Below are 15,133 nucleotides of genomic sequence, written 5' to 3'. Positions count from 1 at the left end.
TTAAGGAAAGAAAAATTGACCACAGTGAGCCCTTCTTTGTTTCCAGTTTTTGACTACAGCAAAATGTTTTATCTGAATTCTGTTAGTGAATTCAGAAAAATAAATACAGCACATTCTACCACAAGGGAATTAATTTTCTTAGGATATTAAGTAATTATATTTATATTGTGGTGCTTTCCAAAGGCACAGTCAGGACCATGGCCTGGCTGTGCCTGTTTTCACACACAAAAAGTTGTTCCAGACAGTTTACCATTTGAACTTTCAATTTTGCAATGGCACCATTCACATATTTAAGTGCACAAAAGAACCTTTCCACACAAAATCTATTTAACTATATTTTAATGTTTAATTAAATATCATAGTAGGTAAGGACACAATTACAAAGCCAAGTAGATGCACAAGGATCAATCCTTTTAACCCTAAACAGGATTTGGGAGGATATGTCCTCTACTGGCCAGTCAGGATTGAACAGGATCAGTATCCACCCCACCCTTTATTTCTATTACTTCACAGCTCCTTGTAAGGGTTTTTGTAGATCAGCATGCATGGATGGGAAACACCATCATCCAAACCAAAATGCATTTATACAAAAATATTTTATTCCCTTTCCCACTGCCAAGAGTGTCTCACACTAGGTAGAAAACTATGTTCAAAATAAAGAGAAAAGTATTTCTAAATATTAGACGAATTAGTAAACCAAGGTAGATCCTGATGGCTGTGTGTTCATACAGTCCTCAATGCACAAAACATCATCTTTGCTGACCCTTTGAACTGCTGGTTAATAGAAAGCAGATAAGCTTTGGGAATTAAAAAAAATAATAAGTTCTATAACAACAGTTTTGCTCCCACCTATGTATTAACTGGCCAACACAAGCTAACTACAGTGTATATGACACATAGTCTTCCTTGCTGTTCAGAACAAAATCAAGCTAGGAAAGTTGGAATCATGTTTGTAAACTGAAAAAGCATTTGATACTGGTAATCATGTACAATTTTATTATTTTAAATAGGTTGAAAACATTAAATTATATAAGTGATATTTATATGAGGATTTTTCTGTATGTCTAAAAAACCTTTTTGAAAAAACCAATACTTCCATTCTTTTAACTAAGTTAATTAAACAGTGGTAATTAAAACCACAGACTTTGTGTCAGATGCTGGACTATGTTTATTTTCTGACTTCTCATCTGGTGTTTGTGACAGCAATAATCACACTCCATTACAGGATGCATTGTAAACCTCTCCAGATGAAGCCTGACAAGCTGTTTTGTGACAGCCACCCTCGGAGTGATTGAGATGTCTCTATGCCCAACATTAAGCTACTTAGCCTTATAAGCCAAAGCTTTTCCAGCCCCAAAGCCACAAATCCTTATCACTTTGTTTCACACTCTTCCTTCCTTTATTGTCTCCAACAGTGGTGAAAATAGTAAGTTACAGCTGAGACCTTGTGTGGATTTTTGAGGGGCCATTAATCACCTTGTTCCAGATTATAACATGAAGTCTTAATCACCATTTTCAAAAGCACTGAAGCAAAGCAGTAAATTGATTCAGGATGAGTTGGATTTTTCTGACTGCAAGTAGAGTGTGTGAACACACCTGTTGACATGTCAGTCTTCAGCTCTCACTTCTTCCTTCCTGGGTATTAAGTAGGAAGTTCTGCTGTAGTACAAAATAGCCTTCTGTGAAGCCAGACTAATTACATGCTCCTGTGCTATTACAAAAGTGCAAGCAATTCTGTTGGTTATCAACAGAATTCAGTATAGTTGGAGGGGGTAATCTGACACTGCCATGGAGTAATCAGTTTATAGTTAGCAGATGCTGATAGCACTTTTAAGCATCCCTCCCCTTTGAAACAAAGCATAATTCCTGTGTATTAACTCCATAAAGACACAATGGGAGACCTGCAGTTACCTCTGTGGGATACTTACAATTTCACTTTACTAGTCACTTTCCAGGAGATTTTCTTCAGTTACAGCTGCTTACAAGGTCAGACTGAAATACATTGATCAATTTTCCATTCTATAGGCAAGGAGGTTGTGCAAGTCAGTCTTAGATCTCTTGGGGTAACACAGCAACAGAAGTAGTGGGAAAAGAGAGAAAGTCTTGACAACCTCATGTGGAAGCTGGAAATAATTGGGCTATTAAGGGATGTTAACCCAAATCAACACCCCTGATTTGTGGAATGCAATTCTTTGCCTATGACATCTTCCCAGTCAAAAGGATAAAGGAGAATAGATTCTTTGGGCAAATTTAAAATATTGGAGTAGTTTTTAAAATTATTGTACATCATCTCAAAGAATCAACTGCAGGATTAAAAATCAAACACTCAATTTTCTTCCTCAGGTTTTGAATTTTTAACCTCCCTAAGGACTTAATAATTACTTTGATGAGACACAGTACATCTGAAGAAGTTTGGAAGTCTATTACACTGATCTGCTGTGACATCCTCTGTGAGAACGAGAAAAATATATAATGCTTATTTTATTTGATTAGTTTTTCTTTTCAGAAGCTTTTCCCATAAAACTGGAAAAGAAAGAACAAAACTTTGATCTAGGTCAATCTGAAATCTCCTTGGGATAAACTGACAATGAGAAAAAAACAGCAGAATGAGAAGGTGAAAGCCAGAGTAGAGGAGCAGGATCCTCTGCTTTTCCAAAAAGCTTTTGCCTTTGCTCTGTGTTTTTGTTTTTCTTGAAGACTCTGGTATGCTATAAGCATTTCAGCACAGGAAGGAATTATTAAGAAACAATTTCCTAGACTGGATATGAATTAGACATTTTACTAAAGTTAAACCATTAAGCCATAGTATTACAATTTAGATGCTATCTTACAGACATAACAGCGAGTTGTGGGATAGAGATCCTGCTCTGGAGATGGGGAAAAACCCATCAAAATCCCAGCAAAAGGTAAGAATTCTTCAACTTGTCCGTGGTAGGTTCAGTGTCAGGTTTCCTGTGCACAGAGAAATAAAATTAAACACCCGCATACAAAGAACTTCTACAAGTACATGTTAACAATTAAAGATGACATTCTTCAGCCAAGATCACAAAATCCTTTCGGGTTCTATAGGAAATTCAAAGAGATTTGGTTAATTCTTCCCTTTTTATGACTTTTATATTCCTTAAGAATTTCTTTACTGGTGTTAACTCCTTTTTCCTTCTTCTATTTCTCCTATTTAAAATAAGGGCTGCCAGTGTTGCTTTTGAAGAGCTGTCCGTGTGTATTTTGAACACATACTGCCGGTGCCCTGCTCCATCCGGGCGGCAAATCTCCTTAATTACTTAATTATTACCGAGTGCCTTAATTACTACCTGCTCAGCCTCCCGGATAAAAGGCAGTGCCACGCTGCTCCCTCTTATTTGTACCTTCACCTTGCGCGGTCTGTCTCACTTTATTCCCGGCCTTCAAAGGGCGGCACACCTGTCTGAGGCAGCTCCGAGCGCCTCCCGGCCCCACCTGCGCTGCGAGCCGCGGGCTGTCGGTCTGGGGCTCCGGCTGCGCCGTGTCCCGGCTGCGCCGTACGGGGATCCGGCTGCACCGTGTCCCGGCTGCGCCGTGCCCGCGGCGGACCCGAGCCTGAGGCCGAGCCCGGTCCCGCTCCGGCCCGGGCCGCTCCCAGCCCCGTTCGAACGGCCGCCGCCAGCCCGCGCCTGCGCACTGCCCGCCCCGCCGGAGCCCAGGGCGAGGCGAGGCGGCTAGAGGAGAACAGCGAACTACGCGCCCCGTCATGCCCCGCGCGGCCAGCTCCCCACGGCCGGAGCGAGCGGCCGGAGCGCGCGGCACGCCGGGAGTTGTAGTCCTCCGGCGCGGGGTATTGTCTCTCCCCTTTCTCTGTCCGGGAACCCGACCGCCACCCCGCCGGGCGAGCGCGGTGACTGACAGCGCCGGGCAGCCAGTGGCCGCAGCGCCGTGCGGCCGAGCCCGGCGCCGTCTCCCCGGTGACCGGGGCAGCCGCTGCCTCGGCGGAGTAGCCGGAGTCCCGTGGGACAGAGGTGAGTGTGTCCGAGCGGGGCAGCGCCCACCGCAGCCCGCCCGGCTCTCCCATCCCCCTCACGGCGGAGCGCCCGGGCCGGGACCCCGCGGGGATGCGGCGGGAGGAGCGGGGACGGCAGATGGGCGGCGGGCGGGGGGCGAGGGGGAGGGGAGCGGGGCCGAGGGGCGGGAGGGGCAGCCGGGAGCCGCTGGCCGCCCCTGTGCGCGCCCCTCGGGCTGCGGCGCTGCCCCGACCCCCGGCGCGCAGCGGGTCCCGCCGCGGGGGGGGCGCGGCGCTCCGTGCCCTCCCGTCTTTTACCGCTTGATTTTTCAAATCGTCCCTGCGGGCTCAGGTGCCGCTTCTCCCCTCCCCGCAGCTCCACCCCCCGGGAAGCAGTGCCCCGGGAGCCGGGCAGTTAATGGGTAACCCCCGCGGGGCGCTGCTCCAGCCGCGGACCCAACGTCCCCAGCGTCGGCCCCGGTGCCCGCGGGATGTGCCCGGAGCGGGGCTGTGAGAGCCGGTGTCCCCTCCCGGCTGTCCCCCTAGCCCCATCCCTGCCGTCCCTCCCGGCTGTCCCCCGAGCCTCCTCCCGTTGTCCCCCTAGCCCCATCCCTGCCGTCCCTCCCGGCTGTCCCCCGAGCCTCCTCCCGTTGTCCCCCAAGCCCCATCCCGGCCGTCCCATCACGGCTGGGTGTCGCTGCTGCCGCCCCTCTGCGCGCCATCCCAACAGCTCTGGAACGAATTTGCAAGAAAAGAAGAGGGGTTAAAAAGCCTAACTGCCAACAATACCTTTCCACCTTCTTAAATGCCGCAAATAAATTAGTCTGAATTGTAGGCGCATGACTGTCTGTACAATAGCTTTAGAAAACTTTATCCTTACTCACATGAGTCTTGTCAGTCAAAACAGCAAATGTCCTATTTGTGTCCCTTACACTTCATACACTGTCTTCAGTGGGAGAAGAGTTTTTATTTGCAACTATTTTTTAGCCTGCTATTATTAATTATAGTCAGTATATTTTGAATGATCACACTAGGTACACCTAAAGGAAATGTAAGGTCTGTCTTGCCAATTGTGAGATGCTGATGAGATTTTTTTTTTTTTTTTATTTAAACATTGTCTTGCCCAAGTTCTCAAACAACCGGTAGCTGTCTTCTACAGGTTGTGCTGTTACATTTCTTGTGTAACTTGTCTATAAACATGTACCACATTTGAATAGTTAGTGGAATTCAAATGTTACAGCTTCATTTGAGCTTTGTGGGGACTTGGCATCCGTTCTGCCTCAACTGGCATCCATGCTGAAGAGTCTTTTGCATTACTTTGAGACCTGTGTGAGGGATGAGGGAACAGTCTCTCTCCCCTGTGCACTTCTACTTTGCATACTTTATTCTCTTACAGTCCCACTACTGAAAAACAGAATGAAGCCAGACAGTGTCTGTGCACATTACCATGGATCCTGTTTGCTCAGTACCTGCTCATTTCATAAAAGAGTTTTTTTTGGGAGGCAGTGGGGGTCAGTCGTATTCTCCTCATCCTCACTGGCTCCCTGGCTGCCCTCTGTAGCTGTTAAGTTACACTTTAACATAGACTGTAGGAGGAGTGTGCCTCCTGTTTCTGTTCTTTTTGTTGCTATGAGATAACAAGACCAGAAGCAGGAAACAAACCACTTCTCTCCCTTGGAAGTAAGCAAGTACATGTTATTTTCTTTGGAGTAAAGGGTTTGAAAACGACATGAAAAGCTAGAGTGTATATGTAAAAACATTCCATACAGAAATGCAGTGTTTGTGGGATACAGTGCAATTCAACTGTAACTTTTGGTGGTTTTTTGGTGGTTTATGTCCCACAAATAATTGATTCAAATGGTAGACCAGAATGTACGCTGGCAGAAAACTTGAATGTTTTGTTTTGTTTTGCAGTTCTGTGTCAAAGCTGATGTCTATGGACAAATGTTATTTCACATACTCGAACAACTCTTAATGTGTACATATTAGTGTTTTTGCCTGAATGTTCTGTGAAATATTTTGTAGTTATAAATCTACAAAGCTTTATATAAGTGCAAGTGAATTGTTTTTTGTTTCACTGGACATGCTACACTTTTTGTAATTTATTACTGGCAAAGGATATTCAGACATGATTACTTTGGAACTGTGGAAGTTTGTGCCACTTCTGTGCCATATCTCTTCAGCTCTAGATTTCAAGTCTGCAAAGAAATTAGGAAAAAAGTTAGCAATTAGATAATGTGATAATTTTGTTTTGAACTAGTCTGTTAACAGTTTGACAGTCAACTAATCTCTGCTTATGAGAAACACTATTTTAATGATTTTTCTATTTACCTGTCATGCCATTATTGTAGCAAAGCATACTTGGATGCTGAGGGTTCTTGCAGAAGAGATACATTTGTCCTTTGTCTTGAAGTTTCCTAGATAAATTTAATGAGCTGTTCTTTGTCCTGGGTGTAATTAGCATAAAAATTACACAGTAGTGTTCAGGAACTGAGGGAGGTAAGAGGTGATCTAATGAAGTAATACAGTTTTTATTTGTTTGGTATTTTTTTGTTTTGGGTTTTTTACTTTATAGACACATTAATAGCAAAACCTCTTTAATGTTGAATTAGTTCCTAACTTTACACCTACAAAATATCACAAATATATTAATAGCTGAAAGTCTTCACCCCTCTGGAACATCATTATTAGAGGAAAAGCAACGTGTTAGTAGCCTGCTGTTTCATTTTTATAATTGTCAGGGTTTTGAATGACATTTCATTATCAGTGGTTATCATCTATAATAAATGCTTGATGTGTAAGGGTCATAGTTTAGGTAGGCAAGTAGGTAGATTGACTTGTGAACAGAGTTAAAAGGAAAACCTCTCTTAGCAAATGCAGAATTGTTAGGTAAGACAGCTTTGGGGTTTGCCTCTTCCCCAGCCTAACTACATTTTCATTATGTCTTTTTTACAGTGGCATTTAGGATATTTTTTATGGATCAGAGAGATAGCTGTAAAAAAAATCTGGTTTTCTTATCAGGCACTTCAACATTACAATACTGAATTTTAAGTTTTTTTAGTAACAATTGCTTTTTATTTTATTTTTAAAAGGCGAATATTTATAATCTCATACTCTCTTAATTGTTTCCTTTCTTGTTGTAGGCCAGTTTGCACAGTTTTAGGTGCCAGATACTATTTATGGTGACCAGCACAGTTTTGGAGGGTACCCAGGGGTCCCATTAGGCTATTCGCAGCTGAGAACAGAAATATTCACTATAAGGTAAATTATAACATCTATATATTAATGCTCCTAGATAGAAGATTTTTATTTACTGTTGGGCATTTCTTAGTTCTATTTTTTTTTTTTGAGAACTATATATTGAACTATTTAATGATTATTCCCAAAAAGTACTAGGCCTAATTAGAGATTGCTGAATGCAGAGTTGCCTCTTGGTTACCAAGTTTAGCCCCATCAGGAAAGGGTCAAACTACATTTAAGATATGAGACTGGATGTAAGTTGTTGGGGCTTTCTTACAGCAATGTAAGAGTTAAGTTTGGTTAAATGTTTGCAAAGCACTTCTTATTTATGTTATGATTTCCATTTAAAGGTTAAGTGTGCAATTTCATTACTTCTAAAAGCCAAGGTGGGTTTTTTTCCCCCTCTAATTATAGGAAAAGTATTGTTGATAAAGCTGGATAATTGCTATATTAAAACAATTTGCAAAAACCATACTACTCTGAATAGTCACAGCTACACTGTGGAGGCATAAAAATCTGATGTCCCTTTGTTCAAAAAATGAAAAACTAAACCCCAAACAGTAAAGCCAACTGGATGTCTTCTGGTATCTTGAAATCTGTCCTATTTTGGGTTTGGAAGGGTCCTATGGGAATTACATCCTTCAGTTGAGTATTTAGTAGAATATTTGAGAAACAACAGTGGTTTCTTAAATTTGGTAATCAAGGAGTTTGTATGTAGATAAGCAGTTAAAACTGTCATCCTAAATAGTATTTTGGTTTGGTTTTTAATTAGTAGAACTTTTGAAATAATTACCTTGTTTGTTCTAACCCAGATAGAAATACTGTGAAAGTAGTGTCACATTCTGAAAGTTAATCACATTTAGTGTGGGTTTTTTGTTATTTCTGTAGCTGAGAGCAATGTCAGTAGGATTTCCTGGTCATTTTTTTGTCCGTGCAAGTAGGAGCTGGGGCACTACTAATTTAGCACGTTTGATATGATAAAGAAATGTGTTGTCTCTGTGCATATGCATATTTATATCTTTATGTTAGTGTGTTTTTCTAAAATGTTGCTTGCATTTTACGCACATATGCAAGATACTTGCTTTCAAGTACCTTATACACTTTAAATATGTTACAATGTGACTGAGTTAAGAATAAGCCTGTGGACAGACCCAAAATAATTATTGTCAGATTAGTTCTCACTTGCTCAGATGGAGTTTATTGCAATTTATGTAGCTGGAGTCCCGTGATTATTTCTGTCAGTCATCTTCCAGACCTATGGAAGTGAGGGTTCATATCATGCAATAAGGGGTTAGTTTAAAGTGTTGAACAAGTTGTCATTTCTTTTATTTGTGTTAGTCATTTTCATGCATTTTAACCGGATTAGTGGGAAAACCTCTCTAAAACAATGGGATTTGCCCAAGTATATTTAGAGCAAGACATCCAGGCTTCAGTGCTGACACCAAAATGTAGCGAAATATTCTACTTCTTGCTGTTCATACAAAGCTGTTATAAGTTAAGTGTAAAGTCATGACTAGATTAATACTGGCAGTGTGTGTCTTTTTCACTCTTTTTTTCTTCTGTTTCTTTTTTTTGAATTTTTAAGCTAAACTGAAACACATGGATGTTGGAATGATGGTCTGAAATGCATTTTTAGTGTTTGCTGTCTGACAAATTGTTTTGAGTAGATTAATTGATGGGTGTAACAGTAAATCTGATCTTGGATCCCTTTGGTCTGATACACGACTGAATGTCCCCTTGTCATTGCATATGTCAGTGAAATGTATGTAAGGAAGTTGAAGTCTGAGGTATTTATTTTAAGCTGCTGTTACAGTCAGTGGAGAGATACAGGCAACTCTAGGGGTAATTAATCTCTTTAAATGATACATTTAAATGGTACCTGTATCTGCACACTGAGTGTAAAGTGGGTGAGGTGTAGATGAGCATGAGCTCTCATTTATATTTTGCTGGGAAAGGACGTATGAGCTTAAATAAAGATTTTCTCTATGCTGTAAAATGCAGTGGTAGTACAATGGTGCAGTAAGCCAGAAGGTAACTGAATAGTTGGCAATTAGGGGAGTTTGGGAAGACATAACATGCTTAGTATAAAAACACTGACTGTTCATCAAAAGACTTGGATCCTGTTCTTTGCCCTTCTGTCATGTTGTCGTTTCGGGCAGACACTTTATTTGCAAATAGTTCATTTGCAACTCCTTTCTCATCACTAAAATGAACACTGTGGTACCTGTTCTTTTTGAACTGTTTTGTGGCAATAGTTTTTGGTGGAGTTGACTAGCAATGTTTCTGAACAGTAAAGAGAATAGTGAGTACTAAAAAAACCTGAAATATGGTGAGAATTAAAATGTCTTATTTTTCTTTCTTTCTTCAGATCTTCATCAGATGGAGTGATGAAGTGATACTGTTGAAACATGATAAAAAACTGGATTAAATAAAAGCTTTCCTATTTTAGGAAAAAATAGCCAAAATGTACAGACCAGGAGAAACAGTCAAACGTCGACTCAACATGCACGCTCCTGCACGGATAAGAAGTGTGGAAGTTGCTCGAGGAAGAGCAGGTTATGGGTTTACCCTTTCTGGACAAGCTCCTTGTGTTCTCAGTTGTGTGATGAAGGGAAGCCCTGCAGATTATGTTGGACTTAAAGCAGGAGATCAGATATTTGCAGTTAATGAAATCAATGTGAAAAAAGCCTCTCATGAAGACGTAGTGAAACTTATAGGGAAATGTTCTGGAGTCCTGCACATGGTCATTGCTGAAGGGATTAGTCATATGGATTCATGTTCAAGTGATGAAGAAGTTGGTTTTTATGATGGGAAGGGGTGGCTGAAACCCAAACCTGACTCTAAAGCACTGGGTATAAACAGAGCTGAGAAAGTTGTTGAAGAAATGCAGTCTGGTGGCATTTTCAACATGATCTTTGAGAATCCTGCTCTTTGTTCTGGTAACTCAGATAATTCTGCACCAAAACAAAGATCATTTTCAGTTTCTGCTGCTATGAAATTTGAAACTGGCAATGAAAGTGTAAGCAACCCAAACCTACTGTCAAAGGAAGAAATAGCCAAAGTTCTGAATGATGATTCAGTTTTTAGAATTGGACTGGAGAGTGCAGAAGACTTTGGATTAGATGCAAGCATTTTGAATGTTGCCATGATTGTAGGTTATTTAGGCTCCATTGAACTTCCTTCAACAACTGCAAATTTGGAAACTGAGAGTTTACAGGCCATTCGTGGGTGCATGAGACGTCTGCGGGCAGAGCAAAAGATCCATTCCCTGGTGATGATGAAGATAATGCATGACTGTATTCAGCTCTGCAGTGACAGATCAGGTGTTGTGGCAGAATATCCTGCAGAGAAACTGGCATTCAGTGCTGTTTGTCCTGATGATAGAAGATTCTTTGGGCTAGTTACAATGCAGACAAATGATGATGCAAGCTTGGCTCAGGAAGATGAAGGGGTCCTGAGGACATCTTGCCACGTTTTTATGGTGGATCCTGAATTATTTCATCATAAAATTCACCAGGGTATTGCAAGACGTTTTGGACTGGAATGTACAGCGGATCCAGATACAAATGGCTGTCTGGAGTTTCCAACATCATCTCTACCTGTCCTGCAGTTTATTTCTGTCCTGTATAGGGATATGGGGGAATTGATTGAGGGAATGCGTGCGAGGGCGTTCCTTGATGGCGATGCAGATGCTCATCAGAATAACAGCACGAGCAGCAACAGTGACAGCGGAATTGGAAATTTCAACCAGGAAGAAAAGAATAATAGAGTTCTGGTGGTTGATTTAGGGACCAATCCAAGTAAACACATTCCTAGCAGCATATGGGAAAACCCAGTAGCAAGGGGACAAAATCAGCCTGCTTCCCATTGGAATGGCTTCTGTCATGAGCAAGAGGGAAACATGCCTTTAGAAGTAATTCAGAATGACAAGGCCCAAAATGTGAGCAAACACTTGAGCCCTTCTGCTCGTATTGAAGTTCCTTTGGTTTCCTCCCGAAATTCAGTACCCCCATCAAAGAAAACCGCTCCAGGCACGGGCAGTCAGAGGTGGCTGCCTGTGCATGTTTTACAGGAGTGGCAGCAGGGAAATGCCAGCGACCAGGAGTCGTACACGGACTCCACAGACGGCTGGTCGAGTGTGAACTGTGGCACCTTGCCCCCACCCATGAGTAAGATTCCAGCTGACAGGTACAGAGTCGATGGCAGCTTTGGTCAGCCACAGCTGAAGTCACACAAAAGTGAATGGTCCAAGAAGGTGTTCTGCATTCAGAACAAATTTGGCCCTCCACACAGTATCAGGAAATCTAAAGAAGATAAAAAGGTAAGAATATGCTGGTGTTGGTCCTTAATGATATCAAAAAACCTCACAGCCAAGCCCATCTGCCTGTGGTACTTTTACACAGTAATACTTGGATATTAAAATTTAAACGTGCATTATATAATTTACAAAATTGCAGATGAAGAAAACAATACATTTCTCATCTGCAGAGGCATTGTATATTCCTCTTTAATTGAGCAGCTCTGGCATTGTCTGTTAGGGGCTTTCTCACTATTCTTCTTGTCTCTTCATTGTTTCCAAATGTTTCAGTGGCACTGAAATGAAAAGGAGGCATGACATTTTAGCAACTTCAGTTTCTGTGACTTTCAGCTGCAGAAGAGTGGAAACAGTCTGCATCTTTAGTCTGGTTCCTTTTTGTAGGCTTGCAAATGTTGTTGTTTTAGTGGCATCTATTTTTATAGAGACATAGTCTAATCATTAGTCAAAATTCTGGATTATACACTTTTAACTGAATAAGACCTGTTTTATTATGAAACTTCACTCCAGCAAACATTTTAATACAAATAATATTAAAACCTGACATAAAAACTCAGAGTGGTAGGTCACAAATCTAACATTCTGCCAGCAAGCCTGTAATTCAAATTTTATTCCAAATTACTGCTTCTTCTTGTTTTGTCTACTATCAGACAAAACAAGGAGACTTAAAAACCAAAAAAAGGTGTGGGAAGAGTATTCAGCATGATATTACATACCCTTTGTGACACACATTTTGCTGTTGAGGGAACTAATCTCAGGGGAGTCTGTTGTTGATAACTGGAATTCGAGTAAAGTGGAGGCCATTGTTCTGATAATGAAAGGATCAGTAGCACTTTTGTATCTGAAATGTTTGCTGACCCCAGGGAAAAATAGAACTTATACTCCAAATTAGCCTTTGAGAAGCTTTGTCATTCCATGCTTATATTAGTGTTCACCTTAACAATACACCAGTATATAACTATTATATATACTAGTTTTTTTTTTTAATTTTCAGCACAAAAAGCATACAAAAGACTGAGTGTGAAAGCTTTGTGTATTACTTAGGATTGTTTCAGATCTCCACTATGCTATCCAAATCTGTTTTAAAAAAATGTTTCTCATCTGATTAAAAATATACAACTGCTGATCAAGTGACAGTAGTAGAGGGTCATTAGTTGTTTCATACTGTTAGAAACCTTTTTGGGGATTAGATTGCAGAAATTCAGAACATTTTGGGTTTGGTATGGAAAGAGAAATTATTTTTTATTGATTTTCCTACACTATAAAGCAAACTACTTTTGTGTACATTCTATTGTATGCTTTTTCAGCTGAAAATAAAAATAAATAAACTAGTATGTATAATAGTCATACACTAGTGTATTGTTAAAATGAACACTGCTGCAGGCAACGATGTTTTCAGACCCATAATAAAATAAAATTTCAAGTGTTCTTAAATAAAAAGTGATTTACACTTTCAAAAGCCAAACAGACACACAAAATTTGTAAACATTGCCCACCAAACCACTACAGACTCAATTCTATCTGCTGCTGTGAAGTCTGTCTGCTTCATGATCTCTTTGCTGATGGACCAAGGAAAAGGCAGCACCTGGTGCATCTGCAGGGTGGATGTGGGTCCCAAGTGCTGCACTGGATGCTGCTGAAATTCCTTTGGGGTCTCTGTAATAAGTTTGTGTCTGCAGTGTTGTCCATCATATGGGTTATTTTTCAGAAACACTTATTTCATGGAAGTTAAAATTATACTAATTAAAATCTCATAGAAAATTTTACACTCTGAGATGAAGGATGTGTATAGAGAGAAAGGTAAGTGGGTAAAGAGTAGTGTATTTCACCTAGTGTATCACTCAGATCAGCATAAACCAGCACAAAGTATCTCCATCTTCCCTTTCAAGTTTATCTGACATAGGCATTTTGTTCTTTGATTAATGACAAATTTGTTTACAAGACACATTTAAAATGTTCCTACATGGCTTTAGCATTTAATCTCTTCATGAAGGCTACAAGACCCTCTTTTGCATTTTAATTTAATTTTTCAGTATTATTGAAGGCTGTTGAAACTGATGAGAAAAGCTCATAAAGATTATTTAGAGTAATTCACAGAGATGAAGTTGTACAATGTTCTCATCTTAAATCATTCATGAAAATGATCAGGGGATGTCATTACTGGTGATCATACCTCTGTACTTCAGGTACAGAAATAGGGAAAAATCTGTAGGATGGTGGATTAGCTCCTGTTCTAGAAAATTACATGTTCTTAGCTTCCTGTGACCATTTTAAGTGGTAAGCACTTATTTTACACAGCTTGCTCAGACTCATTCTAGTCACTGAATAAAGTGGCCACATAGGATTACATTCATATTTTTACAACCTGGTGGCTGAGTCTGTCTTCTTTTGGCAGAACAATACTTAAATTGCTTTAAATTGTCTTTTACAGCAATACTGAAGGTAAGACATCCCATGAATGGGAATGTAGAAGCCACTAGAGGGAGAAAAGGTTACCAAAGCTAGAGATTCTCGTGATGGACTCTGTACTTCCGTATGAAACACTGTCTTCCTTGGAATTTTCATTACACATGGGTTCCTGGATGCAATTCTGCTCTAGCAGAGCTGCTGTGCAGATAAACAGTGATGATCACAGCATGTAATTCTGAAAAATATGCTGTACTGTACAATGCTGGTGGGGGGTAAGATGGGCATAAACTCCTTCCAGATTTTATAGCTGCACTTACAAAACATTTGTGAATTGTACAGCATGCAAGAGCAGATGTGAGAAAGTGTTGGTGAACATATCTATTTAAAATTTCACTTTCAGAACTGAGCCTGGTATGTGCTCCTTGTGAGTATGAATAGATATGGCATTTCAGACCTCAGGTTACAAGCAAGTAAATACTTTTTGAGCTTTTTTTTCCCTTTAGTGATGATGTTTTCAGCTCACAGACTAGAATTGTGAATAATTTTGTGATAATTGGCAAACCCACTTTTAAAATATTAATTTTATTTATGTTGCTGTGAGGCATTTTAAAATTCAATATAAGTGTGAATCATAGAAAATAGTTAAAAATGCTAATTTTGTTGTTAGTGGATAGCATGAGTTTTCTTGTTTTCTTTAAAATGTTGTAATTATGAATTATCCCCACATTACTGAACACATACTTTCACAATGCTATATATTTGATTTTTTCCTAAAACCTTTTAAACAGGTTTCTATGCTTGGCAAGAGAACTAAATCAGGGAGATTTTGGTTCTAGTCCACTTCTTTTGACTGAGACTTACTAGATATTTTCTAGTATGCTGGCCCTGCATACCTCTCATTTTGTTCCCTGTACTGAACTTCACATTTCTGGTGTTTCTTAAAAGTGTCACATGAACAGATTTCTATTGAAGCACCTAATGAGAATTTTTTGGTGGTATCCATGACTTCTGTAGGTCTTAGATGAAAACAAGCAAGGAGAGGCCTGATGATGTTGCTGAAATTTATTGCAAAGGCAAATAATGGAAGGCAAGGTGCCTTTCAATCTGAGAACAGCTAAGGAAGATTTCTGGTGACAAGAAGCTTCTAAATTGCTCCAAGATTGATGCTGGGTGGGGGTGTGTGCTCTCATGAGGAG

General features: G+C 40.4%; 1 protein-coding gene and 1 long non-coding RNA gene across 6 annotated transcripts in view; one reads left to right on the top strand and one right to left on the bottom strand.

Annotated features, from left to right (window-relative positions):
- Positions 1-322: 322 nt before the first annotated feature.
- Positions 323-3,637, bottom strand: LOC130252254 (uncharacterized). Of its 2 annotated transcripts, none has more exons than XR_008840322.1 (4): positions 3,366-3,637; positions 2,832-2,952; positions 1,929-2,055; positions 323-1,659 (listed from the first exon to the last, which is right to left on the bottom strand). It is a non-coding gene; the product is annotated as an uncharacterized LOC130252254 (long non-coding RNA). The 2 variants fall into 2 exon arrangements; XR_008840321.1 differs by having other exon boundaries at positions 323-1,635.
- Positions 3,638-3,851: 214 nt separating this feature from the next.
- Positions 3,852-15,133, top strand: part of RGS12 (regulator of G protein signaling 12) — an 83,600-nt gene continuing 72,318 nt past the window's right edge. For 3 of the 4 annotated variants that reach the window (XM_056490213.1, XM_056490211.1, XM_056490214.1), the window contains exons 1-2: positions 3,852-3,992; positions 9,582-11,534. In XM_056490213.1, coding sequence (XP_056346188.1) covers positions 9,678-11,534 — 1,857 coding nt within the window. In that variant the 5' untranslated portion in view covers positions 3,852-3,992; positions 9,582-9,677. Of the gene's footprint in view, positions 3,993-7,116; positions 7,235-9,581; positions 11,535-15,133 lie in introns of all 4 variants that reach the window. The other variant, XM_056490212.1, reaches the window with a different exon arrangement.

The sequence above is a fragment of the Oenanthe melanoleuca genome, chromosome 4 (assembly GCF_029582105.1).
Source record: "Oenanthe melanoleuca isolate GR-GAL-2019-014 chromosome 4, OMel1.0, whole genome shotgun sequence".
Lineage (NCBI taxonomy): Eukaryota > Metazoa > Chordata > Aves > Passeriformes > Muscicapidae > Oenanthe > Oenanthe melanoleuca.
The sequence above is the reverse complement of the archived record's forward strand: the minus strand, read 5'-3'. Positions and strand labels throughout refer to the sequence as shown.